Source organism: Coenobita brevimanus, chromosome 101 (assembly GCF_032717465.1).
Source record: "Coenobita brevimanus isolate Jiangsu-jjx chromosome 101, ASM3271746v2, whole genome shotgun sequence".
NCBI lineage: Eukaryota > Metazoa > Arthropoda > Malacostraca > Decapoda > Coenobitidae > Coenobita > Coenobita brevimanus.
In genome coordinates, this window is record NC_137054.1 from 9,704,139 (window position 1) to 9,731,307 (window position 27,169).

Genomic DNA, 27,169 nt, shown 5'->3' on the forward strand with positions numbered 1-27,169 from the left:
TTTTTTTTTTTTCATCATTTAACCCATTACTTACAGAAGGTTGCTACATATTTTAGCAAAGACATTTATGCTTAAATTATCTTGCTTTTAGTTGACTTTAAATTTATTCCAGATTCTTTCAGTCCACACTGACTTTATGTACCGGTATCTGGATTCGTACTGACCTGGTCTACATTAATATCACCTCGTTCTAATTCTTTAAAATAACGACTGGTTTATTTTACATTCACTTAAAATTTTATTGCACCTGACGCTATCTGAAATAACTCCAGTTAACATGACCTTGTTGACCTAACCTTGCAGCATCTGAACTAATCTGACCCTGTACTTGACCAGAATTTACTTAAATCTACCCTTGGCCCTGCACCACTGGTCTGACATTGCTAAGTTAGTCCGAGCCAAAATAAGATTGAACAGACTGACCTAACGACTGTTATTCCTTACCTGACCTAACTGATGATATTGAACCCGACCTGATCTAAAACTAAGTGACCTGGCAGCATCTCTCTTAGTCTGACCTTAAAGCAGAAGTGCCTAAACTAACCTATCGACAGCCGGCCTGACCTAACCTGATCTAAACCTAAAGTGACTTCTTATAACCTGACTTGATAATCTCTCTTAACTTTACCTTAAAAGAAAAGCCCTTCAACGTAACCCAATCTAACCTGACAATAACTGACCTGACATAACCTGATTCGAATCTATATGACCTATTATGACGACCTGGGATGATTTCTCCTAACTTACTCTTAAAACAGTTATGTCTTAACCTAAACCTAACCTGATCTGACCCTATACATGACATCCACTAAACTAATCCTCCCTTTACTTGGCTTAGAATTAACAAACCTGATGACCTGACTAAATCTTAATTCCCTTAATCTAATCGTCTCCTTAATTGGCCAAAATTAAACTCATCTGACTTGATCTCACCTCATATCAAACACACCTTAATCTAAATCGTTCAAATAACCCATACAGGACAATTACTTATAAAATGTATTTTTGTTACCTTCAGACGATTTTATTCAGCTTATGGGGACCTTTAGTCGTGAGAGGGTTAAAAAAAAAAAAAAGGCTATGATCCCTCCAGAATGAAAATCTCGAGCTAAATAAAATCGTGTGTCGGAGCAAAAATATCATAAAGGAAACTAGCATCGTTCTAAAGGAATGAAATGGACAGGAATAAAGTCACCCTATCAAAATCTCACCACATTTCAGACACATCTTCATTCAAGTAACCGCATTGCTTGGTCTAAATGGCTTCATCTCACCACAAATCACACACTCTTAAACTAATTTCCCCTTTGCATGGACTGAAATGACCAACTCTCACCACAAATCACCCACACCTTCAAATCATCTCAATTGTGTGACCTGATATCACTGGACCTTATTTCACCACATACCACACACACCTTCATTTAAATCATACCTTTACTTGGCCTAAAATGACCTAATCTCGCCTCATACCAGACACACCACAATCCATGTCACCTATTGCCCGACCTAAAATCACTTGACCTAATCTCACCACATACCATACACACCTTAATCTAAATCGTATTTCCTTACTTGGCCTATCTGCTTTGATCTGACCTTACCTGACCTGACCTGGCCCGACCTTTGCTCCCCCCTGACCCGGCCGTCACCCCCGAGGCCGAGAGGGGCGGACAGAGGTCAGGATGCTACAAGGTGGGTGTGGAGACGGGAGGAAGGAAAGAAAAGGATAAGAAAATGGGAGGAAGTGGAGAAGAAGAGGAGAGAAACGAGTGAGAAAAGGGAGGAAGAGGAAGAAAAGAGTGGAGAAAATGATGAGAAAAGGAGTGGAAGAGGAGGGAGAAGGATGAGAAAAGGGGAGGGAGAAGAGGGAGAGAGCAGAAGTGGAAGAAGAAGAAAGGAAGTGATGGAGATGGAAAAGGTATGAGGGAGACAACGATGAAAAGAGGGTAAGAAAGACAAAAGGAAGAGAAAGTAATAGGGGAGGAGGAGGAGAAGGAGAAAAGAGACGAGGAAGAGAGAAGTGCAGGGCAAATGTGAATTTAGAAGAAAGAAACATTCCGAAGGGCAACTGGAAAATACTGAATGAAAAGATGAGAGAGAGAGAGAGAGAGTAAAATAAAGCTATCGTACGTCACAAACGTGTTATATCTCTGGATATTAAAAACAGTGACAACTCCTGCACACACACACACACACACACACACACACACACACACACACAACAAGGGTTAAATTAAATGTATAAATATTGTTGCAGTGTGGGGATGATGGAGTGTATTTTATTTCAAGCTTTTAATGGTCCCCAGAGAAAAGTGGGGTGGCGATGTACGGTGTGTGTGTGTGTGTGTGTGTGTGTGTGTGTGTGTACTGTAAGCATTCTTGTGTTCGTGTGTATTTGGACGGGTTTTGTGTGTTTCTGTATAATGCTTTGCAGGGTTGGCATGTGAGTGTGTATATGTGTTCTTTATATTTGCAAGTATACAGTAAGCAACAAAGGTCCTTTCTCGTCTCCTGCCTCTCTTCATGACCTTACTTTCACAGTCATCCTCCTGAATTCGCAGCACATGACACTGATGACCTCATTTGGCCTCACAGCGTCATTTGTGTCAGGTACACTAGATTTATTGGGTAAGTCCATGGAAAGCAGAGCAGAAGAGACGAAAGTTTTATTTTTATTTTTTTTCCATCGAGAGTATGTGAGTGTTTTCGGAAAGCAAAGTGTGTTTATAAAATGAGGATGTTAAAAATAAGCACGTGATTGTAAGGTTAAGTGTGTGTGTGTGTGTGTGTGTGTGTGTGTGTGGCTATAACTATGTAGTTACGTAACATTCAGCTGTATTCTCTCTCTCTCTCTCTCTCTCTCTCTCTCTCTCTCTCTCTCTCTCTCTCTCTCTCTCACACACACACACACACACACACACACACACACACACACACACACACACACACACACACACACACACACACACACACACACACACACACACACACACACACACACACACACACACACACACACACACACACACACACACAAAGCTCATAGTACTGTATATACCTCACAACAAGCTACATAAAACTCTTAACAAATCGTCCCCTTAACCTAGCAAGCTCATATATTAGAATGTTAGAGAGTTTGTTAGAATTGTTAGATCATTTAACACTACCAGTAACTAACAAGTGGAAGCGTGTATACATATATATATTTATTTCCTTCAGTACAGTGACGTCATTTATTCATTATTTTTTGGCCACGTCATCATGTAATCGAAATTTCGGGAATAAAAAATAGTCCTCATTTACCCATTTACCTTGAGATTTTTCCCTAAGGTGAGTAAAATCATCTGACATTAGCAGGAATGATATAAACAAAAGACGTCACCGTACGGAAGGGGTTAGCTCACCGACAAACAGACAGACAAACAAAACGGATCCTGGGTTACTAAAGTCCATTGTTTGTAATGCTCTCTGTACACGTGATAATCATCTCTATATAAGTTAAATTTATATGACGTATATGAATGTGTATAAAGTCTCTGCAGTCCATAACAAAATCCTACTTACACTCTATCATAATAATATGTATAAGTATTTACAGTCATTATTTTCTAAGGTTGTCTTCGTTCTGTGCTCTAAGCAGTTTTAAGAAATCGTTACAGTCTTTTATTTTTTACCTTTTCATTCATCTCTACCCCTAAATTTATGATACCTGTATATATTTATAATTATAGTTTGTTTACTGTTTACACGATGGTAATATTGTCTTCGTTTGTGCTTTTTCTGTTACAGCTATTTGTGTGTCTTCCACCATAACTTCGTCTGCTTCTTCATTCTTCTTCCTCGTTTTTATCTTTCACCTACCTGTTTCATTTTCATCATTGTTTCCCTCTGCTTCCCTTTCCATCGGTCCACACTTTCCCATTTTCTTCCTTTCGTTCTTTCGTTTCTTTTTAGCACCTCCATTCTCGAAGTGTCTGTACCCTTTTTCCACATCATTCCTTTCCTTTCTCAAACTTTTCTTGTAAATAAACCCTCTCTCTTTAAATTTCCCTTTCTCTCTTTATTCCCCTGACACTTTCTCTCTTTCACCTTTTCTCTCGTATCACTCTTTATTTTTACTTTGACTCATTACTCTCCCTTCTCTTTTTCCCACCTTTGTAGCTCTCTCCACTTCCTACCCTTGAGGCCTTGCAGATTAAAAAAATTGCCGGTATTTTCCAAGGAGACGGAAATGCCAACTTTTAGGTCACCAAGGCTAACGAGAGTTCAGGCTATCAGGTTTGTGGTAATGAACAAAGGAGAGAAGAGGAGAGGAGAGACGAGGCGAGAAAAGGAAAGGAGAAGAGAGGAGAGGAGAGAGTATTTGAGATCCTTGTGAGGTCGATATTTTTCAGAAGTTCGTTTATTTTATAGAGACTCAAAAATATGCATATCATTATCTCATTATCCTTATCTTTTCATCTTTCAACATTACTAATATTCTGTCGGGTAGTGAGGAAGTGAAAAGAAGAGAGGCTGGTGGTTTGGTATCTTAGCGAGGTCGATTTTAGTGGCAGTTCCATTATTTTTCTGGATATTCACAAGGTTATGTTTATATTTAACTTGCATATCTCTTAATTTCAGGAATATTCATAAATTTTGATTGACGTTTATTTATTTCTAATGGGCTAAAAAAAAATGTGACGTTCATATCCAGCTTCTTTATCTCTTGCTCTCACAGGCAATCTTATTTGATCACCATTCTCCGATACGTTATCTGGTTTTATCTCCTCTTTAACTCACGATGTTGTATACATTCCTCAAGCCCTTAATATTATAAGCAGGAATTTAAAAAACTGTTTAAAATCTTATGTACATATTTACGATTTTATGTTAAGCACTTCTCTTTTCCTGACATTCAAGAGGCAGTGTGGATACCGGTACTTGATTACTTTATCTACTAATATCATCATTATCGTTATCATCATCCTGAATTCCCCCATCCCCGTGTATGGAATAAGGTGTCAAGCACTAATATTTTAAACATTTAAATTTCTGTATACTCCCTTGTAACCTATGTATGTTTTGCCAGTTTTCTTATATACTGTCTGGTTTACTTTCTGTCCTCTCTCTCTCTCTCTCTCTCTCTCTCACTATGATTTACGTATCCCCTGTGGTTTACAAACAAAACATAAAATTTTCCCTCGATAACTCCAGCGGATATCAAAACGAGATGATGGTGGCTGTCCAGAACTTCTCATCAGAATCCAATCACGCGCGAGGAAGGCTTGTTTGATTGGCCTGGTTGAGCTGATGAGACGGTGGCTGGGGTCTCGGCTTCCTTTGCCCCGAGCTAACAAGCCAATTAGAGTGGAGGAAGCAATTAAGGCTCCTACCGCCACTATGAAAGGCCGGTAAAATAGACTGACTTGTATTTTTTTCTGTCATAACTCCTAACGCATTTGAACTCCCTTTACTATAATGTTTTTACTTTAACTTGGCCCAGATTTTCAGGTAAGTTAGTGGCAGAAAAAGACAATGCTACGGCCCTACATCCTTTCCAAAGCGCTTCTTCGTGACTAGCACTATATTCTAGAGTTAAATTATTGTCTGGTTAGTACTTGGATGGGTGACCGCCTGGGAACACCAGATGCTGTTGGCATCCCTACGTGTCAAGTGGGGTTGGTGGAGGATTAGTGCCCCTCCCTGTAAAACAATTAACTCTAAGCCGTTGGCCACCCCATTTGGGATACATGGCGTCTGGCAATGGATGGATGGAAATTATTGTTACAACTCAGCATTGAAAATAGATTGGAGACATTTTCAAGGTCAAGTTAGAGTAAGAACACTATAGCACTTGATTCTTACTAGTGTTTTTAGAAGTTTCTCTTCTTGTGACTTCCTCAGGACTCATTACTTGTCTTTTAAAGTTTTGAGAATTTCTTGACTTCTTGATATGGAGTGTTTCTCGTTGATTACGTTCTCATTTTTATTTCTCATTTTCCCTTGATTTCATAACCTCCCTCCCGATTTCCCGACAGTTTGTATTTTTTTCCTTTTTTCTTTTTCTATTCCAAACTTGTGACCTCCATTTCCAGCTCGTTCCCTTTATTTTCTTAACCTATTGAATTCTGTTACGTATTTTATTAGTTTATTTTTGCCACCTCCAGGCCAGTTTATTCAACGCTCCATATTTTATTACGGTGCATGAAAGACCTGATCAAGCCTGTATCCAACTCCTTCATTTTGAAAAGTCCGCTCTAAGCTGAATAAAATCGCCTGGAAGTAGCAAGAATAACCTAGAAAAAACTTGGTTACGGAATTTGAATGAATAAACTTCTGACCTCAGCTACTAACCCACTCTCTCTCTCTCTCTCTCTCTCTCTCTCTCTTGTATCTTTAATAGCTTATAGGACCCTTCGTTGTCTTTAATTTTTTCTTATATTTTACGTGACTTCTTCACGATCATTTACTGACCATACCAAATGTTCATCTAATTTTCTTGGCATTTTCGTTTTCTTTTGTTTCTTCTTTATGGCTTTCCTAATTTCATTACACTTCCTCTTCTTGAGCTCACATATTTTTTTTTTCAGCCCTTTTCTGTATTCATGACAAATCTTTAACCTTTTTTATTTCTATAATTTCTTGACCAGGCTCCCATCCTGTTGACCTCTCCTGCTCTCGACCCTTCTTCCCATTAAATAAACCTCACTCGTAACCTTTAAACTTCTCTCTTAACCTTTGACCCCTCTTCTCCTTGACCTTTTTCCAAACTCCTTATCTCTCCTTTGACACTGTGACCTCTCCTTGCTTCAGGCTTTACCTCTTCTCAGACTTGCAGACTCCTTTTCCATCACTCCTCGTTTCCCATCTAAAACTGTGACCTCTCTACATCTTCTCTGTTACTCTTGTCTCTTCTTATTTCTAGACACCTTTTGCTGCTTCACGACCTCTCCTTTGACATCTTGACCTCCGACTTTGAGCAGGTGAAGTCAGGGCATGTGATATGATGAGCCGGTGACGGGTGGGTCGGGAGTGAAGGGTGGGAATGGATGTGAAAGGGTGTGGAGGGATTGTGGAAGGGGGGGAGGAAGGGATAGAAAGGTACAAGAAAGGCTTTGGAATCGAGAAAAGGGAGAGGAAAATGATAGAACCTTTTGGAAATAGACAAGAAAGAGGAAGATATGAGAAAAGGAGGGAGGAAAAAGGATGGGGAAAAGACAAGAGAAGAGGAAAATGATATGGACGGGAAAGGGAAAGAAAAGTGGAGAGGAAATAGGAGAGAACCTGCAGGAGCTGGCGTAAGAGAGGAAGAAGTATAGAAAGAGATGAAAGTAAGAGACGTGAAAGATAGAAGCCAGAGAAGTGAGATGGGTAAAGAGGAGAGGGTGACAGGGTGTAATTTGGAGAAAAGTGTGTGAATGTGGTGGGGAAGGGGGTGTAGGTGACATGGTGGTTGGGGGAGGGAGGTGTAGGGGTGTGAGGGGAGGGAGTACAGATAACAGTGATGGGCGGGGACGGCAGTGGGTATGGAGTAAGGGTGAGGGAGTGTGGGTAAGAGTGTTGGCTGAAGAGGGTGATGGGGATGGGGGTGGGGGGGAGGGAGGGTGAGGAGGTGGGTCATACGCTGGAGGTGGCCTGTGGGGGGTCGTCGGGGGCCTCTGACCTCACCTCCCGCAGTACAGTCAGTGCCTCCTCTCCCCCAACCATGGTCTCACTGCAGCGGGAAAAAGCACTGTTATCACCATCATCATCATCATCATTTAATAATTGCTATGTTAAGAGTAATTAATCGTCTCATTACGCTTGATCCGGCTATAGAATATGAATGGAACCCACCTTGGCACTGTACCGTTCTTGTGGCTTCTTTTGGACCTTTTGGGCAGCAGCCTCTGAGTGGAAAGGTTGGCCACGCACTTAGTGATAGTCGTCCGCACCTGGCGAGGGGGGGGGGGTAGTCAGTTATCCTGCTTACTCTAACGGTGAAACTAACCTTACGAAGACCATTCATCCCTTTCAGCTCAGTCAGTGGCTGTGTACGGTGGTCATATTGGAGGGTGGATTTGTCTGGTAACTAAGGAGACTCATCCCTGCCGCCTAACTAAGGCTTATCAGATTTCATGTATTACAGCATTCAGTTGTAGGAGTAGCCCAGTTCCGTTCGATGACATAAATCGACTATAGGATTATATTGTAGGTAATCGTCTTAGAGATGACGCACGATATTTCTTTGTGTAGATCTGACAGGACAAGATCTGGCAGGACACGGGTTCTTTCACATGCAGGGACAGATAACACTCGGAATACTGGAATTTGGCTGAAGTACCGCAGTCTTTACTGATCTTCCATAATACCCACTGAAACCCCCGCAAATACCATTACTCCTGTCTTTAGTGAAATTGACCTACCATGTATTCTTTATGAACTGTGTAAATATTATTGCCGAAGTCGTGATATAAGGCGTGTGACTTGTAGGACGACTGTTGTGCCTCAGGGAACAGGTTGGCAGGGTGTACTCGGAGTTGGACACATACTGATTATTGCTAAGATTATTTCTTTGAGGACTGATGTAATGGTAATAACTGAGATTTTTTTTTTTTTTTTTTTTTGAAGCATCAATTGGGCTTGTGAAATATCAGTTAAGACAGTTTTGACGATATCTATAGTGTCAGTAGATTGTTCCCTACCCCATCCCGAGATCGAACTCCTGTCTTTTCAGTGAGCAGTCCGTTACTCTACCACTTGATCACTACCTCCCACGTGAATATATTGCTGACAGAAGCACAATAACAACTTACTGGTACCTTAACAATGATCTATATAGGGTGACATTCATCTCTTTTCAGCGCATGATGCAATGATCTTATGTAATCGAGTCACCTGAGTTATTACAGTAAACCTCGAGTAAGTTGCAACAGAATCACAAAATTTTAATACAGCAGCACGCCTCGTAAAATAAGAATAAAAACAGTAGGTAAAACAAAAGAGAGGAAAAAACAAGAGTGGGGTAAAGAAAGAAAGCTGAGAGGCAGAAAAAGACTGAAAAATGGCATGACACGTCGGGAGTATGAGTGTGAAAATGAAATCTTATAAAAATGGTGACAGCGGTCCTGGAAGAAATGAAAAGTTATGTCAAGTTATATTTCCACCCCGCACCCCGTGGTGAAAGAAGCAGTACAAGAGTTACAGGAAAGGCATATATGAAAAAGAGGAACATAAGAAAAAGCTGGTGGAGAGAGGAGGAAGAAAATACGAGAGAGAGAGAGAGAGAGAGAGAGAATGAATGAAGCAGTAGAAGAGTTACAGGAAAAGCATTTAAAAAAGAGTAACTTAAAAAAAAAAAAGGTTGGTGAAGAGATGAAAAAAATACAATAAAGGGGGTGATAACGAAAGGAGAGAGAGAGAGAGAGAGAGAGAGAGAGAGAGAGAGAGAGAGCAAAAACCTTGACACCTCATAAGTCAGGAAACAGCAGAGGAGTGCCGGAAAAAAAAAAAAAAAAAAAAAGAGGAAAAAATAAACTGGAATCGGAATGACAGGGAAGTAAATGTGTGGCAAAAGGAACTTGTAAAAAGAATTGACGGTAAATTCGACTAAAATTGAAGAGTGACACAAAGTATAAGAAAAAAAAGAAAAATAACGAAGTGGTGCAACAGGGGTTTATGAATCTGATGAAGGAAAAAAAATGACAAAATTACAGGAAAAATATATGAAAATAGCCAAAAACTGAAAAGTGAGGAGGACAAACGTAAACAATGTAGCTAAAATAAAGAAGGAAAGTACAGAAAGAAAACAAAATAAAGCAAATCTGAAAGAGGAAAAATGGAAAGTTAATGATAGAAAAGTGACACACACACACACACACACACACACACACACACACACACACACACAAATGTGAAAATGGAACTAAATAATCAAGGTGGTGTCAAAAAACGAGGAACTTAGATTTGGCTCACCAATTCAGTTCTTCCTGGCTGTTGTTGATTAAAGACACAGTAGAGGAGCTCCACAAACAGTACACACACACACACACACACACACACACACACACACACACACACACACACACACACACACACACACAAACAGATGACGAGAGGAATATGCGCATCAAATTCTTTATAATGAAGATGCACGCTAAGAAAGGTGAAAGAAAGAATAAAAAAAAGATGACTATTGATTATATAACATCCCAGGTGCTTCGTAATTTGAAGTTACGGTATATGATGAAATGAAAAAAAAAATGGTGAGAGCCAATAATGTGGTGATAAATGAAAGAGAAGAAAAATCAGGTGTACTAACATAGATTTCGTCTTTTTTGGAGGGAGGGAGGGGCTCGATAAGTAACAGAAATGGGAAGGGACAAAGTAACAAAGGATGATAACGAATAGAAGGGTAAATGCTAAAGATGGTGACAGCTGAAAATATTGCGATAATTAAAAACAGAAGTCAGTATACAATATATTTCATTTTCTGGCCAAGACCTCGTGATTAGAATTAGGTATTGAGTATATGAAGTGAGAAACTAAAAAAAGTTATAACAGCTAAATAATGGTGGCAACTGGAAAAAAAATTAGGTTGCAGAAAAAAAAAATTGTGATAACCAAAACGAAGAGAAAGCCAGGTGGAGCAATTTAAGGTAGATTTAAAAATGGTGAATCCTAATAATGTTGACTTCTAAAATTATCATGCTAGCAGAAAATTGAAGAAAATCACAGGGAGCACCAATATAGATGTCATTTTGTGGCTGGGGTACCTCGTGATTAAGGAAGCAGTAGAGAAGCGCCACGAAGAAGCCCTGAAAGGCGGTGAGAAATGTGGTGACGAAACTCCACGCCGCGAACTCGACGATGTTGCCCTCTAGCGGCGAGTGGACCATCTGCAGGCTGTTGGTGATGCCCAGCAGTGGCAGGAGAACGATGGCCGCCCGCACTGCCTTCCTGAGTGTTAGAGGGAGGTGGGGGGTTGGTGAGTGGGAGTGGGGGGAATGTGGAGCGCAAGGTGGGGGTTAGTGAGTAGGAAGTGTGACCTTAGGGTTAAGGGACTGAACAGTGAGGCTGCAATGGATCGTGCAGCGTGGAGAGCCGCCATTAGGTGACCAAGGCCGACACATACAAGCATGTTGGAGCCTTTAAAAACGAAACGAAACGAAACGAAGTGTGGGGTGTAATGTGGGGGTTAGTGAGTGGGGAGTGTGAGGTGTAAGGTGGGGGTTAGTGAGTGGGGAGAGTGGAGTGAGGGGAGAGAGAGGGGGTAGGGGTTTGGAGAAATGGGTGATAGCTGCCCACACTGCCTTCCTGAGTGGCAGCAGGAGGCGGGGGGGTTAGTGAATGGGGAGTGGGGTGTGGTGTTAGGGGAGAGTGGGGAAATCGGAGGGAGAGAGGGATTGGGGGAAGGCTGCCTAAATTGCCTTACTGGGTGGTAGCGGGAGGTGGGGGGTAAGTTAGTGGGGAGTTGTGGGTGAAGGGGTGACTGGGAGATGAGGTAATGAATGAGGAGGAGAGAGATAGCGGGGATGAGTAGGGGGAAAGGGAGAGAGGGGGTGAGATAATGAATAAGATGAATGGAATAGAGGTGAAGGAGGATGAGGGGTGGATAAGGCAATGAATTAGCGAGTAAGAGAATGAGTGAGGCGAAAGGGAAGTTGGGAATTGAGAATGAGGAGGAGACGTAGAATAGGGGATAAAATAATGGGGAAGGGGAATGAATGAGGAAGTGGGGTTGAGCACATGAGAGAGTAGGGGTTAGTGGGGAGTGGGAAGAAGGAGGGAGTGGTGGTATGGAAGTGGAGAAAGAGAGAGAGAGAAAAAAAACAGACCCTGAACAAGACGAGGTAACAGAAGAGAAAGTGTGTGTGTGTGTGTGTGTGTGTGTGTGTGTGTGTGTGAGAGAGAGAGAGAGAGAGAGAGAGAGAGAGAGGGAGACAGAGACAGAGAGAGAGACCAAAGTACGAGCAAGTTGGTGAAGCTTACGAACAAGAGGCTTAGATCAAAGACCGTGTGAGTGAAAAGGTGAGAGGAAAGGAGAGGGAAGTGAGGAGAAAGCAAGGAGTGATGAAGGAGGGGAAAGAGAAGGACGGGACTGAAGGAAGATAAAAACAAAGAAAGAAGAGGAAAAGGTGTAAGGAAATGGAAAAGAGGCACAAACGTTTGATCGGAAGGAGATGAAAAAATGAGGGCCAGGAAGCGGAGGGGAAATGAGGAGGAAATGGTGATCATTAGGAGGAGGAGGAGGATACAAGTTGAGGAGCGTGGGGAAGTTGGATGAGAAGGGAGGTACACGAGAGAGGGAAGAGGAGAAAAGCTAAGAAAGGAGAAAGAAAAGACGGGGAATGGAGAGAAGGGAGGAGACAGAAAAGATGTGAAAAGGAGAGAGGAAGAGAAAAAGATGGAGCAAGGAGGGAGAGAAGACGGTATGACAAAGTAGAGAAAGGTATGGAATGAGAAGCAAGAATAAGAGAAAAGAAATAGGTTGGACGAAGGAAAAGGTAAGGACCAAAAGAGGTTTGAAAGAGAGGAGAGTGAGAAAATGGAAAGAGGAAAAGAGTGGGAAAGAGGAGAGGGAATGTGGAAGGAATAGGATACGAAGAAGGAAGATTAAGAAGAGGAAAGGAATGAGGGAGAAAATGGAAAGAGAAATAGGGGAAAGAGGAGAGTGAAAGAGGAATAATAGAATGGAGGGAAAAGGAGAGGAGAAGGGAAAGAAAAGGGAGAATAGGAGAAAAGTGAGAAAAGAGGAAGAGTTAGGGAAGGAAAGAAAAAAGAAAAAGAAAGAGAAAGAGGAGAAGCGAAAGTAGTAAAAGCCAGAAGAGGGTAAACAATCTGTAAGTATAATCCAGGAGAGAGAGAGAGAGAGAGAGAGAGAGAGAGAGAGAGAGAGAGTATTTACATTATCTCATACTGAGGAAATTAATCATGGAGAGGACGTCCTTTCAAATTTTAATCCTGCAACAACCAGACGACTGAATTAATATAGGATAGATTCTTCGAACTGGGGGGGGGGAGGGGGATAGATATAGGGTTCATTAATACCTTCACTATCGCGTATCACCTGAGCTTCATAAGATCGTGTGACAATAGCAAGGATAAAATATATGTGACGTCCCCATGCTGAAGGGGTTTTGAGATGAGAATGTAATTGTTCTGAACCTAGAGACACTTGTAAAAAAACGGGAATATGTGCTTAGTCTTTGAACTTAGGTACACTTTACCTTGAACACTTTATTTTGGGAACACTTTATAATGTCTGAAAATATATTATACCAATGCTTTTTACTTTGAAATTCGGAGCAACTCGGTACAGATCCTTTTGCTTTGATCTTGGGTTTATCTTATGAAGAGTACTGAATAAATTTCTCCTTGATATTGCTACTTCATGAAAAAATATTTGTTTGATTTTATTTTATAATTAATCATCATCATCACCACCACCACCACCACCATCCTAACCTTTGGAGTTAATATTACAAACACATGAATGGGGAACCTACTTAACCTGTTGTGGCTCCTATTATACGCCGACCTGCGGTTTGGATTCATCATCATCATCATTATCATATCCTCTGTACTTAAGAATATACGGTAATAAGCACACGAACAGAGAGCTTACTTTGCCTGTTGTGTCTCTGATGATACGCTGGCCTGTAGTTTGGTGATGAGCACACGCAGGATGTTCAGGAGGAAGAGGAAATTGGTCTGGAAGGGAGCAGGAATAGTGCTGGGGTTAGAAACAGGGGGTCATATATTTTTCCTATTTCTCTTTGGCTGGTTTTCTCTTCATTCAGTTCTACTTTCCATCTCTCTCCATTTTTTATTTTTTTTTTATCCTAGTTCCCATCTCCAAACATGATGACCTCTCTCCTTCCATTTCGTTCTGTTCTTTTCTACTCTGCCTTTTCGATCTCCTACCATCCCTGCCACCCTGTTCCCATCTCCATACCTTTGCCTTTTTAACTCCCTTCGTCCAACTGCCTTGTATTTTTCTTATCTCTCGTCCTCCATCTCGTACCATGCTGTTCTTTTCTCTCCCCATCTCCATACCATTCCCGGCTTATCTTTCCCTCTCCACCTCTCTCTCATTACTTTCGTGCCTTTATCTTTCCCTTACCCACCATTGCATCGTTACCTTTCTGTCTGTTACCTACCATTGCATCGTTACCTTTCTGTCTGTTACCTACCATTGCATCGTTGCCTTTCCTTTTTCAGTACCTCACCAATGCATGTTTAACTCTAGCATACTTGTATCAGTCATTCTCCCTCTCTCTCTCTCTCTCTCTCTCTCTCGTCCAATACCCCTTCCGTGACATATTCCCCAGTGATCATCCATCAGACGCCATCCGCTTCTGGTTACCCACTCCGTGTATGTCAGTCAGTCAGATTATTATGTCTGCAGGTAGAGGTGACTTCCTGGTGCACATGACTAAGGTTACACACACACACACACACACACACACACACACACACACACACACACACACACACACACACACAATTTTTTTTTCATACACTCATGTCCTCATTTTGCTGCAGAAATTAAAGTCTCAAGTGGCAAGGAGGAAAAGCAGTGAGTTCGTGGTAAAACGCGAGGACACACACACACACACACACACACACACACACACACACACACACACACACACACACACACACACACACACACACACACACACACACACACACACACACACACACACACACACACACACACACACACACACACACACACACACACACACACTTGACATTTGTTTTATATACTGCACACCGTGTCGCTCGTATTTTATTTTATTCAGCTATGCGTTCATCTCTCTCTCTCTCTCTCTCTCTCTCTCTCTCTCTCTCTCTCTCTCTCTCTCACACACACACACACACACACACACACACACACACACTGCACCGCTCGCTGGTGCATTGGTAACGTTCTCGCTTGCCATCTGGTAGACGGGAGTTCGCGCCTCGCTCAGGTTGCGAAAAGTTTCACTGACGAAGTGGGTGGTTACTGTCCCCCTTGAGCAAGGGGACGGGTGTGTGCGTGTGTGAAGGTCACAGCCTTGCCCTTAGATCGGACTATATGAGCTCTCAGCTCCCTTCCGGGAGGGTAAAAAGCTGACAATCACGACCATCAGGTGATCCTGACCGACCCGGTGAATTACAACCACACACACACACACACACACACACACACTATCTACTTTTTCATATTTTTGAGCGCAGTATCCGTCATATATTTTTTTGAGATATTCCCCCACCTCTCTCTCTCTCTCTCTCTCTCTCTCTCTCTCTCTCTCTCTGTCTCTCTCTCTGACTCACAATTATGACGGTGAGTCGTGGGCCCTCAAGGATCCAGAAGTAGGGACTCAGGTTGTACCCCCACCAGCACCTGTGGAGAGGCGGGGAGTGTGAGTCACGGGTGGGCTTGTGGAAATGAGTGAAAATGACGATGAGAGACAGCGAACATGAGTGAAAATGACGATGAGACAGCGAACATGAGTGAAACTGACTGGAAGGTGGGAAGGTGAAAATGTATAGACGAAGGAATCAAAAGGAGTGAGAGTGAATCGCCTGTAGGAGCGAAAATGAGTATGAGATAAAGAAAAGAAGTGAAAATGAGTTGCGAGGAGACAGGGAAAATATGCTAGAGTGAAGCTGAGAAACAGTGAGAAAAACTGAGCCACGACAGAGTGGGGAGATGAGTGAAACTGGCGATGAGAGAAAATAAAAACAAAAGGGTGTCACGGGAAGTAGAGGGAAGTGCGTGAACGTGAGTGAGTGAGGGTTAGCGAAAACAGAGTAATAATAGTAGTAGTAGTAATAGTGGTAGTAGTAGCAGTAGTGGTAGTAGTAGTAGTAGTGCAGTAGTAATAATAGTAGTAGCTGCAATCACAGGCTTATCTGAATGTGAACCCGGTGGACTTCAGGCTTAAGTTCCTCTCCTCCTGCAGTCCACCATCCTCGTTTAGGGGGATAGGGAAGTAACCGAGAGACTGCATTATAACCAGGTAGTTGATCCCCTCAGTTATAGCAGTGCCACTACACGAAGGCGTCCCTCTCTAATACGATAAATGTGAGAGGGAAGGAAGTGCAGCCAAGTGAGGGAGTGAGAAAATGACTCAGTGTAGGATACAGGATGGGTGGAAAAATGAAGGAGTGATAGTGAGTGAATATAAATGAGTGAAATGAGTGCAGGATAATGAGAAAATGAGTCAGTGCAAGCTAGATAAAAAATAGTCCAGTTAGTGAGTCATGGGGGATTGGCTGAAAAAATTTGTGTGAAAATTGAAAGAGTGAGAAAAGTAAAGTGAGTATTGGTCGGTGGGAGTGAGAAAATGGAAGTGAGAGAGTGCAGGCTGAAGGAGTGAGAAAATGTGTGAAAATGATTGCAGACTAATGAAGTGAAGAGACGCGGAAAGAGGTAAGGGAAGCGAGCAGAATCAGAGTGAAAATGAGTGAGTGAGTGAGTACCTGAGAGTGAAAGAATTTGAGTGAAATTGAAGGAGTGATAAAGAAGTGATTGAAAGTGAAGAATTAAGAACAAGTCAAGAAAAGATAATAAGAACAATGAAACTTGAGGAAAGTTAGATGGAGTCAAAATGGAGAGATGGCAGTTTTAGGCCAATTTAAAGTGGATAGAGTATATTGGGCGTGTGTAGGGTGCAGATGGAGGGATGGAAGAGAGGAGGCACAGGCTGAGGAAGAGTTGTGGAGGAAAAAATGGAGAGGAAGAGAGGAGAAGGAAGCGGAAGAGAGCCCGAAGAAGAGGAGAAGTAAAGGAAGAGAAGGCGAGAGGAAGAGAGTAGTGGAGGAAAAGTCATGGAAATGGAGGAGGAGGAAGAGGAAAAGAAACAGACAAGGAGAAATAGGAGTAGGGGAAGAGGATATGGAATGAAAGAGAGAGGGAGGGGGGGAGATGCAGGAAGGAGACAAGTCAGAGAAATGGAGCCAGAGAGAGACAGACAGACAGAGGGAGAGAAGGAAATCCGGGAGGGAAAGACGAAGTGCGTGAAATGTGGCCAGAGAGAGTGAGAGAGAGAATGTTGAGTGCATGAAAGTTTACTAGCAAAGGAGGTTATGAGAGCGAATTTTACGTGTGTGTGAGTGAGAGAGAGAGAGTGTGAGAGAGTGAGCGAGTGAGAGAGGCAAGAGTGGCAGTGCCTTTGAATGCCCTGAAGGAGGATATTATGTGTTGAGAGGGAGGGAATGAGAGGCTGAGGCAGGGAGAGAGAAAATGAAAGAGAAAGGAAAAGATGAAGGAGGAGAAGGAGAATGGAAGGAAAGGAGAGAAAAGGATGAACGAAGAGGGCTAGAAATTGAAAGAGAGGAGAAGTAAGAAGGACATGAGAAGAAGAAGAAAATGAATAGGGAGAAGGAAAGTGGAAAGTAAGAAATAATGAAAGAGAAAGTGGAGTTTGAAGGAAGAGAGGGAAAAATGGAAGATAGGGAGAATAAGAGGGGAAATGGGTGGATGGGGGAGAAGAAAGAAGGAGAAAATGGAAGCGATAGAAGAGAGTGATGTAAGAAAGAAAAAATGAAGGGTGGGAGAAAAATGAAAAAAGTTTAAGGGACGGAAGGAAGGAAATGAAAATGGAAGGAACGAATTGAAAATGAGATAATAAACGAAAAGCAAGAAGATGAAGGAAGAGAAATAAACGAAAAGCAAGAAGATGAAGGAAGAGAATGAAACTTTTAGAGGAAAATGGAAAGGAAAGAAGTGAAGAAAAATAGAGGAAATGGAGAGAACATGGAAGAGAAGAAAATGGATGGAAAGCGGAGAAAATGAAAACAGAATGAATGAATGGAAAGAAAACTGGAAGGAAATGAGAGCAACTGAGGTAAAGATAGAATAGCGGTGGAAAAGACAGAAGGAAAAGGAAAGAAAAAGACAGAGAAAAGAGAAAGGCACTCAAAATAAAAAAAGACTAGGATATGAGGAGGAAAGACGGCAGTAGAACGAAAAGGGAAAGGAAATATGAAAGGAAAAGAAAGCAGAGAGAAAAAAGAGGAAGGGGGGAGGGAGAGATGAAACAAAGAAGAGGAAACGGTGAATGAATCGAGGAGGAAGAAGGGAAGAAAGGAGATGAATAAATGAATAGTGAATGAGAGAGGTTTGTGGTGGGAAGAGGAAAAAAAATGAGAGAAAATTGAAAAGAAGAAGCGGGAGAAAAGCAAACGGATAAATGGAAATATCAAAAGATGGAATAAGAAAAAAAGGAAGAAATACAGGTTAAGAAGAGGAGAAAATTGGAGTGAGAGAGGGGAAAGAAAAGAGAATGGAAGAGCGAAAAATATATATACCGGTACAAAAAGAGGAAGAGAAAAAAACAAGTAAGGAGGAATGAAAAAGACTGAGAAAGGAGAAAGAAAATGATAAAATGAGGGTGGAAGGGAACGATAAAACACGTGGAAGCGGAAAGAAAGAAACTTGAAAGGAGACGGATGAATGGAAGAAAGGAGGAACAATATTAACCATTAAAGAGCGCTTTGTGAGCGCGTGACGAGCGAGCGAGCTCCATGTTATCACAACTTCCCTCTGATATAAAATTATTGGTGGAATCTCCGCAGTTTAATAGTTAGAGTTTATACCAAAAATCAGTGTTACGACGGTAAATCTTTTTTAATTTGATTTCATAATTGAGGCGTTCACCAATTAGAGCCGAACACTTCCTTGGAAAACTTGAGATTCCAAGGGATTCCTACGCCTTTATGGGTGAGTTTTTAGTTACTGACAAAAATTATTGAATGAATGTATCACGTGCAGAAATAATTTCAACTCGGCTTCATATAGGAGTAAAGTTACTAGCTTCTACGTAGCGTGATGGTTGGGTCGGGCCGGGTCAATCATTTCCATACTTAACTGAGAGTAAACATTGCTCGCTCTTAAAAGCAGGCTAGTATTAAGGAATGAATAGAATAGAGAACCATAGAAGAAAAGGGAAAAGATGGTGGGAAATGAAGGAACAAGGAGTGGGAGAAGCAGATGGGAGAACAACTAAAAAGCACTCAGAGAGAACATGTCTCCGCAAGTCCCAGTAAATTTAATGATTTACGGCTGCTGTTCCTTTTTCTTACCAGACCAATATCTTTATGATCTTGCATTGTCAGTTCTACAGTCTTAGTCTTCCATGGTACACAGTCAGAGATACCGCATACCTACGCCAACGCCAGTATATATTGTTTTTATTTACTGCTGCAATTCCTCTTTCTTGCCAAACGGATATTTTTACGGTCACACTGTTAGTTAATTCTACGGTCTTAGTTTGCCCTCCTACACGATCTCACAGAGCGCAAACCTCCACCAAAGCCATTAAAATTTATGAAGTATTTCTGCATGGATCTAGATGCACCTCAAATCTAACAGACTCTTCCTTGATCCACTGACCAACTATTCACCAGATTTCATTGAGTCCCGATAACTTTCCTTTTTTTTTTAATAGATATTTTGTATACAAGGATACAGTCCCAAGTGAATACATAACCTTCAGTCAGTCTCATTGGCGGAGTAAAAAATTAGAGTGAAAGACAAAGAGAATTTAAAACAGACAGACAGACGAATTAAAACGGAAGGAGACACAAAGGCCCCGAGAACAAAATCAAATCAGCCTGAGAGACAGTGAGCAAGAAGTGGATCCAATGTGTGTGTGTGTGAGAGAGAGAGAGAGAGAGAGAGAGAGAGAGAGAGAAGAGAAAAAGAAGTGCAGTACGGTAGAGTCTTCCCAAGTTGAATGAAATCGTGTGAAAATAACAAAAATGAGTATAAAAAATATCCTTGACCTGGAGGCAATAAAGATGTTACAGTTTTTACTTAGACCAATATTGTCAGACCGTCTTTATCCCTTTATTCGCGGAAACATTAAAAATAATTATAATAGTAACCGGTATACAATCTAATGTAATGGTTATATGTTTTTCTCGTTAAAGGATAAAATGTATTTTTTTTTAATCTATGATGGTTATGTATTATCGTTATAGGAATAAATGTAATGTTTATAAAATTTAATGTGATGGTTATATGCCGGTAATTTCGTTAGGGAATAAATGTATTGGTTGTATGTAAGGTGATGGTTGTATGATTTTGGTAAAGGAATAAATGCGCTGGTTGTATTATTTAATGTAATGGTTATATTCATTTTCTCAATTAAGGAAAAAACTGTAATAGTTATACGATGTAATGTAACGCCTTTATAATTTTCGCAGGTAAGGAATAAACGTAAAGGTTATACAGTCTTCTCCTTACCTCTAACTAGGGGACGAAACACGAGATGAGGGTCGTTATCTGTTTTTATCCTCTCGCCCGTAGGATTTGTTAGTAACTAAACAAAAAATCCCCACACTTTACGGGAATGAAGGGAACCCATTTACACAGACTGCAGGCATTTTAGACTGGACTGGACGGTACTCTGTCTTCTTGGTTACTACAGAGCTTGGGAGGGAGGGGAATGAGTGAGTGAGGGGGAGACGAGGGGAGAGGATGGGGAAATGGGTGAGTGAGAGGGATAAGAGGGGAGAGGATGGGGAAATGAGTGAGTGAGAGGGATGTGAGAGTAGGGAAATGGATGATAATAAAGATAAAGGGAAGGAGATAGTGGGGAAATTGATGAGTGAGAAAGATATGGGGGTAAGGAGAAAAAAACGGGTGAGTGAAGAGGAAGGAGAGAAGAGTTAGGGAATGAATGAGACAGGGATGAGAGGGGAGAAAATGAGGAATGGGTAAGAGGAATATAGAGAGAAAGGGGAAATTGGTGATTGGGAACGATGAGAGAGAGTACAGTGGGGATATGGGGGAATGAGAGAGATAAGAGTGGAGGGAGTGGGGAAATTACTGAGTGAGATGGACAGTAGAAAGAGGGAAAGAGTTGGAAAATGAATGAGAAAGATGAGAGGGGAGGAAGTATGTAATGGGTGAGTGAAAAGGAAGAGAAATGTAAGCGGTGTGAATGGCAAAGGGAATAGAGGAAGGGTGAAACAGAGGTGTGTGTGTGTGTGTGTGTGTGTGTGTGTGTGTGTGTGTGTGTGTGTGTGTTGCAGACTTAAATGACCCTATCTAACCCTTTGACCTTCGAATTGAATAAAAAACCACATTAGCCAGAATAAATTGCATGGATCTAAATTTTCGTCCAATAGATCAAGAAAATAAAGAAAAAAAGTTTGATAATTCAGCTTTTTTCCCGAACTAAATAAAACCGTCCATCGTTAGTTTCATTATAATACTAAATACCAAAAGCAAGTCCAGGGAGTCGAATATAGATCTGGAACCACACTGTAAATAATTGAACTCTTAAATAAAAAAAAATAAGGACAGTAATAAAAACAGGTGACTTTGAGGTACGAAATGAAACCTGTCACATATCTGGCCTATACAAGTGGGTTGAGGATTTAGGGATGAGGGGGAGGGAGGGATTTGGGGTGAGGGGAAGGCGTGGGTAGTGTGAAAGTAGGGATGATGGAAGACGGGAGTGGGTAGAAAGTTGGTGAAGGAGATTGAGAGGAGGTGGGGAGGATTTAGTGTGTGTAGTAAGGATTGGGAGTGCGGAGGAGGATAGGAGTTGGACAGAAGGACTGGGGCTGTGGAGGGATGGGGATTGGGATTGGGAGTGGATGGGTGGTAATGGGTTTGGTGGATGGTAGTGTATACTGTATGTTGGGTGGAGGATTGGGAATGTAGGGAAGGAGGATTGGGGGCGAGGAGGGAAGGGGACTGGCCGTGGGTGAGGAAGGGTGGGAAAGAGTAAGGAAGGTGAGCGTAGTTGGGAGGAAGACTGAGTGTAGATGAGGAGAAGGATTGGAAGTGGATAGGGAAGAAGATTATGGCTAGATGGAGAGGGATGGTGAGGAGTAAGGAGGTCAGGATGGTGGCAATGTGTGGGGAGGAGGTGGGAATAGGCGGGGAAGGAGAACGGAAGTGGGTAGGGAGTGAGAAGGAAATTGAGAGTGGGTAATGATGAGTCGGTAGTGAGTGAAGTGGAAGGTATAGGAAGGGAGGAGAATATGGGGAGCAGGGTGGGGCCGGGAATAGTGTGGGAAAGAGGAGGAGAAGGGGAAGGGTTGGGAGTGGATGGGGAAGTGGATTGGCAGATAATGAGGTTGGGTTCGTGTAAGTGAGGATAGCGTTGGATGCAGGTGAGGAGGAGGAGGAGGATTTAGGCTGGAATTGAGTGGGTGAAGAGGGGGATCCAAGAGGTGGGGGAGGGGGGGGGCGAAGCAAAAGAAGGGAGGGAAGAGAAAGGGAGAAGAGGGATTGAAAGGTGAGTAGGGAGGAGGATTGGGAATGGATGGCGGTGTAGACAAGAGTGTGAGGGAGAGAAGGGAAGGTGAAGAGTAAGTCAGGGGATAGAGAAATGGAGAAGGGAGGCAGCCAGTGGATCCAGGGAGGAGAGGAAAAAATATGACACTACTGGTACGAGGTTATTGGTGGTTATTGCATATTTGCATCAAATGGACAGTAAAGGGCTAACAGTTGGTCGTAAACTGTGCCGTGAATATGTGTGGAAGCAACAACAGTAGGCTACTCTGTCCACTTTATCTTGGCAAATAATTGAGACCTCCTTCTTTAATGTCGAGCTGTAACAAGATATTAACACTAGATTATGGTTCTAAAAACGATAACATTAGATAATGGCGGTAGACACGAAAAGTGCTGTGAAAACGATGTAGAATCGTTGTGTTGTCATAAATTGCCACTGAGGTGCAGCAAGAGATTAACAGGAGAACATGATGCAAGGCACAAAGAAGTGCAGTGAAAAAGGATGTAACTCTGCACGATTGTCTTAAGTCTAACACCGATCCACGTTAAATAACTTGCTGTCACGAAGAAGTGCAATGAAAAGGGTGTAAAACCACAGTACTCTCCTCATTCTACAACTGACCCACGCGAAATAACCAACAAGAGGACGCACATTTGCACCAAGTGAGGGAGGGACATCGCTGGGGGAGGTTGAGGTTATTGGTGTTTATGGGGACGTTTGCATCACTTAAGGACAGTAAAGGGTAAACAGATGCAAACAGATGCAGGTACTCTTTGCAGTGGAGGTCTATAAGAGCAACAACAACAGCTGCGTCTTTGTGTGGAGTTACGCTCACTGAAAACACGTAACAGCAATTTGTGTGTGTGTGTGTGTGTGTGTGTGTGTGTGGAGGGGGGGGTGGAATAAAGTGAAATGCTTTGTTCATTGTGTGTGAACGAGGTGTTGTCAGAGAGAGAGAGAGAGAGAGAGAGAGTGTGTGTGTGTGTGTGTGTGTGTGTGTGTGTGTGTGTGTGTGTGTGTGTGTGCGTGTGTGTGTGTGTGTGTGTGTGTGTGTGTGCAGGCCCATACGTTGGAAGCAGAATCCATGCATTGAGCAGGTGTGAACATATTGTGCCACTGTCATCAGAGTTTTTAAAATCATCCCGGCCATTAACTTTCAGCAGGGTATTGTTTGAGGTAATACTTTCAGGCTCCTATGGCTCACTGTCAGCTGAGTAAGATCGTTTGGCGTTAGATGGAATAGAACTTACAATCATTAAGGCAATTAGAAGATGCTATGTAGGTAGTTTTACACGTACAGGACATTAGTAGCTAGCCAGTCCAATATTGTTAGCACAAAGTTTGAAGACCTTGATTACGATAAGGCAGTAGATTATAATTTCATCCCCCGGGCTATAGGAGAAAGAATGTTACTCACGTATTCCCTCCGAGTCGCTAAAAACAAATATAATGGACGTGAGCAAAGGACTGGACAGTTTCGATGTATTGTCGTAGTGACGTGATTTCCTATTGCCCTAGATTCATGTCTCGAAGATTAAATAAGTAAACAAAAAACGTATCAATATATATCCTCACACTCTTGTACATGGAAAGCATGGTTAGGACATCAAGGGAAATGAATAATGGAATTAAAAGAGATGTCCATTGTGACTAAAAGGGCAAAACGGGTTCAGGGATACTGAGTTTTCATGATTAAATTGATAAGCACCCTGTTGCAAGGAGCCTTATCATAGATTCGAATCGATAGAGAGACAAGTAGCTGTTCTGATAAAGGCAAGGTAAACACTGGTGAGCATAGCAGCTGACTGGTTTAAAGCAAAGTGCCGTGTGGTGAGGTGCAATGTATGTGCTGACCGAAGCTAACTGCATCAGAGTATGGAACAAAGTTAGATACGGGAAGCAGGTGAAGGAGGGCAGCGACAATAGGAATTTGTAACTGTCAGTCGGATGATGTAGTTTAGGCTATATTCATTCTTGCCATTTTCAGACGCCCCCCCCCCTTTTTTTTTTTTTAGGTTAGGCGAGACTTTTCGAACTGGCGGAGTTAGATTTAGCCTTCATCGACCCCTTGAACGGGTTTGCGAAAGGCTTTTCTGTATTTAAATGAAAGAAAAGAATCCGGAGCTAGCAAGAATATCCCAAAAATAAGATTTCACGGGATTTCAAGTGCTGGAGATAGAAGAGCAGGTCGCATATACTGGACACAAACGTAAATCTGGTAGATGTGTGGTGTGGGGAAGTGAGGTATGCGAGCTTGGAGATGTGTGCGAGTAGGGCAGAGGGTGAAAGGCGTGGAGGTGCAGATAAGGGCATGTGCAGGTACAGAAGAGATGGGGAAAACGGTGCATGTGTCGGTAGAGAGAGTGCATTATGTAAGTTTTTATAAAGGGCAGGAACGCAGTGTGTAGAGGTGTAGTGTAGATACCAGTATAGGTGTTGAAAGGATGGGAATGCGGTGTGAGGGCAGAGGTGTAAGAAGTGTTTATGTAAGTGCACAAGAGACGAAGAGGTGTGTGGTGTTGTGAAAAATATATAGAGGTGCACAACACATACATGCAAGTGGACAAGAGGTATTTGGAGAGATAGGACGCATTTATGCAGTAGGGCAGGCAGAGAGGGGAAGTATGGAAGCGTAGTTCTCATATACAGTCTACAGGTGCACAAGACGAAGGTAAACGACCAGGTACGGAGGTGAAAAAGAAATGTACCGTGTATATGGTTTAGACAAGCAGTGAAAGGCAATGCAAAGATGCACTGTATACTAACTCTGTGCCGGTGTGTTGTACTGAAGTGACAGCGGCCCACACAGCAGTCATCAGCACAGGCAGCCCCCACCCCACCAGGTTGTACACTCTGACAAGGGAGGAAAAAAATCAGATGCAGATTAATTGGCCCACTTGTTTACATGAGGAAAGGGAGGGAGGGACGTGACGGTGTGAGATGGCAGGAGATTGACAAGGGAAGGAGGATGCAATAGTGAGGACTTGTAGCTTAACTTTATTACAACAGGGAAGAGAAAATAAAGGCGAGGTTAACTGTACCATTTTAATCCGAAAGAGGGATGAGTGAAAATGATAATGGAGGTGAGGAGGAGAGGGAACTTTTTTTTCTTTAATGGGAAGGGGGACGTAATGGCGTGGACTTTACAGCATTACTTTATTATGTAGGGAGGAAAGTGGAATGTAGATTAATTGCCAAGTTAATTAAAGGGAAAAGAAAGAGGAGAGAAGAAATTAGAATGTTGAATGATAGTCCTAGTTCATTTTGAGAAGGGAGGGGGGGAGTAGACATGAATGTATGGAGAAGCAACATCACCTTTATTAGAAGAGACATAATTGTATAAACTTTATGGCAGAATTTTATTACAAGAGGAAAAAATAAGGAGATGAACAAGGTGGAAGTTTAATAGGGTATTTTATTGCAAGGGGGAGGGAGGAAAGTGAGGGTCTGGAGGAGCCACAATACTTTATTGCAAATTAAGGAGGATGTTGTGGTGTAGACTTGTATATTCAGAGGAGGGGAAAATAAGTGGAGAATTGTGCTTTTTTCACTGGGAGGAAGAGGTAGTGGGGCGGGGATGGGGGAGGTAGTAGTGGTGCTGTGAGTGAGGGGAGCGTTATTTTCATTTCACTTTTGTCACCTTCAGACGATTTTGCTTTCCTTGGGAGAAACATTACGAACTGGAAAAGTTAAATAATGGCTTCATCAACACTTGAACTAACAGTTATATCTCTTGGTGTGAATGGGATCGTGTGTTGTTAGCAGGATTATGACACGAATATAATGCGATTCTAGCACATTCTCTGAGTGAAGTGGTGAATAAGAGGCCTGGGAGACTTCACACTGAACGGATTAATTATGTAGCCTTAACCAACACCTTCACCGACACAGGTCCTTCGTAAGTTAAATATAATCGTCTGGTGATAGTAAGAACGAAAGACACTTCCTCGGATGGAAGGGGCCAATAAGGGGCCTCTTTCCCTGGGGGAGGGGGTGGTAAGGGGGGATGGTGGGGTGACTGTTCCCTCTTCCTCCTCCTCTTCCTCTTCCTCTGCAACTTACGTCCTTGAGGAAGAGAGTCTGGGAAACGGGAAAGACGATAACAGTGACAATAACAGTGAAAGGAAATAACACTGACATCAACACCAACAAAAAGCAGAACGTAAAAGCAAACCAAGGAGGGGAAAAAAGGGGGAAAAACTGCATTGTTGTATACATTAAAAAAAAAATATATATATATATCATCATCATCATCATCATCCGGACCTCCTTTCCCACCCAAGGGCAGGGTGAGGAGTAGCAATGTCCAGACAGCCCAAAATTGCCCAGTCCAATAGGCCACGCTTCCATTCACTCATCATTCAAGCCCCCGGAATCCTGGCTCTATCCTGACCAATTCTTACAAAAAAAAATAACTTTCCATATAAGTCAACTATTGTCACATTTTGCTTTATCAGTTTAATATTCTTTCTTGTGCTGGAGAGGGAGGCCTTCATGTGGTGGCACCGATATAACCAGGTGGCTCAGTTGCCAGGCTGTACAAACGTCCCTCAGGTAGCCTATATCCCTATATCTCAAAAGGAGGATGGGTGACCGCAGAAGGGCATTTTAAGCCTTTAATCCACTGGGTTCACATTTCATATGAACCTAAGAGTACAACAACAACAACAATAAATGATAATAATAATAATAATTATACTACTACTACTACTACTAATATTATTATTATTATTATTATTATTATTATTATTTATTATTATTATTATTATTATTAATACCGCCATCAGTAATTTGATGGTGAAGTGTGAGTAGCTGAATGAATAAAGACAGTCGTATACAGAAACAATTTTATTTACAATTCAAGCTTAGGAGCCTTTGTAAATACGATCCCTGATGAAAATACATAAAAGAGGAACAACAACATAACAAGAAAAAGGGCGATATTAGAG

The 27,169-nt window shown here is 42.0% G+C and overlaps 1 protein-coding gene across 1 annotated transcript in view; it reads right to left on the reverse strand.

The window, feature by feature from the left end:
- Nucleotides 1-7,580: 7,580 nt before the first annotated feature.
- LOC145414848 (PDF receptor-like) overlaps nt 7,581-27,169 on the reverse strand; it is a 180,560-nt gene continuing 160,971 nt past the window's right edge. Inside the window, exons 7-12 of the mRNA XM_080284270.1 lie at nt 24,987-25,073; nt 15,292-15,361; nt 13,592-13,677; nt 10,740-10,923; nt 7,822-7,919; nt 7,581-7,699 (exon numbers count right to left, since the gene is read on the reverse strand). Coding sequence (XP_080140396.1) covers nt 7,603-7,699; nt 7,822-7,919; nt 10,740-10,923; nt 13,592-13,677; nt 15,292-15,361; nt 24,987-25,073 — 622 coding nt within the window. The 3' untranslated portion in view covers nt 7,581-7,602. The remainder of the gene's footprint in view (nt 7,700-7,821; nt 7,920-10,739; nt 10,924-13,591; nt 13,678-15,291; nt 15,362-24,986; nt 25,074-27,169) is intronic.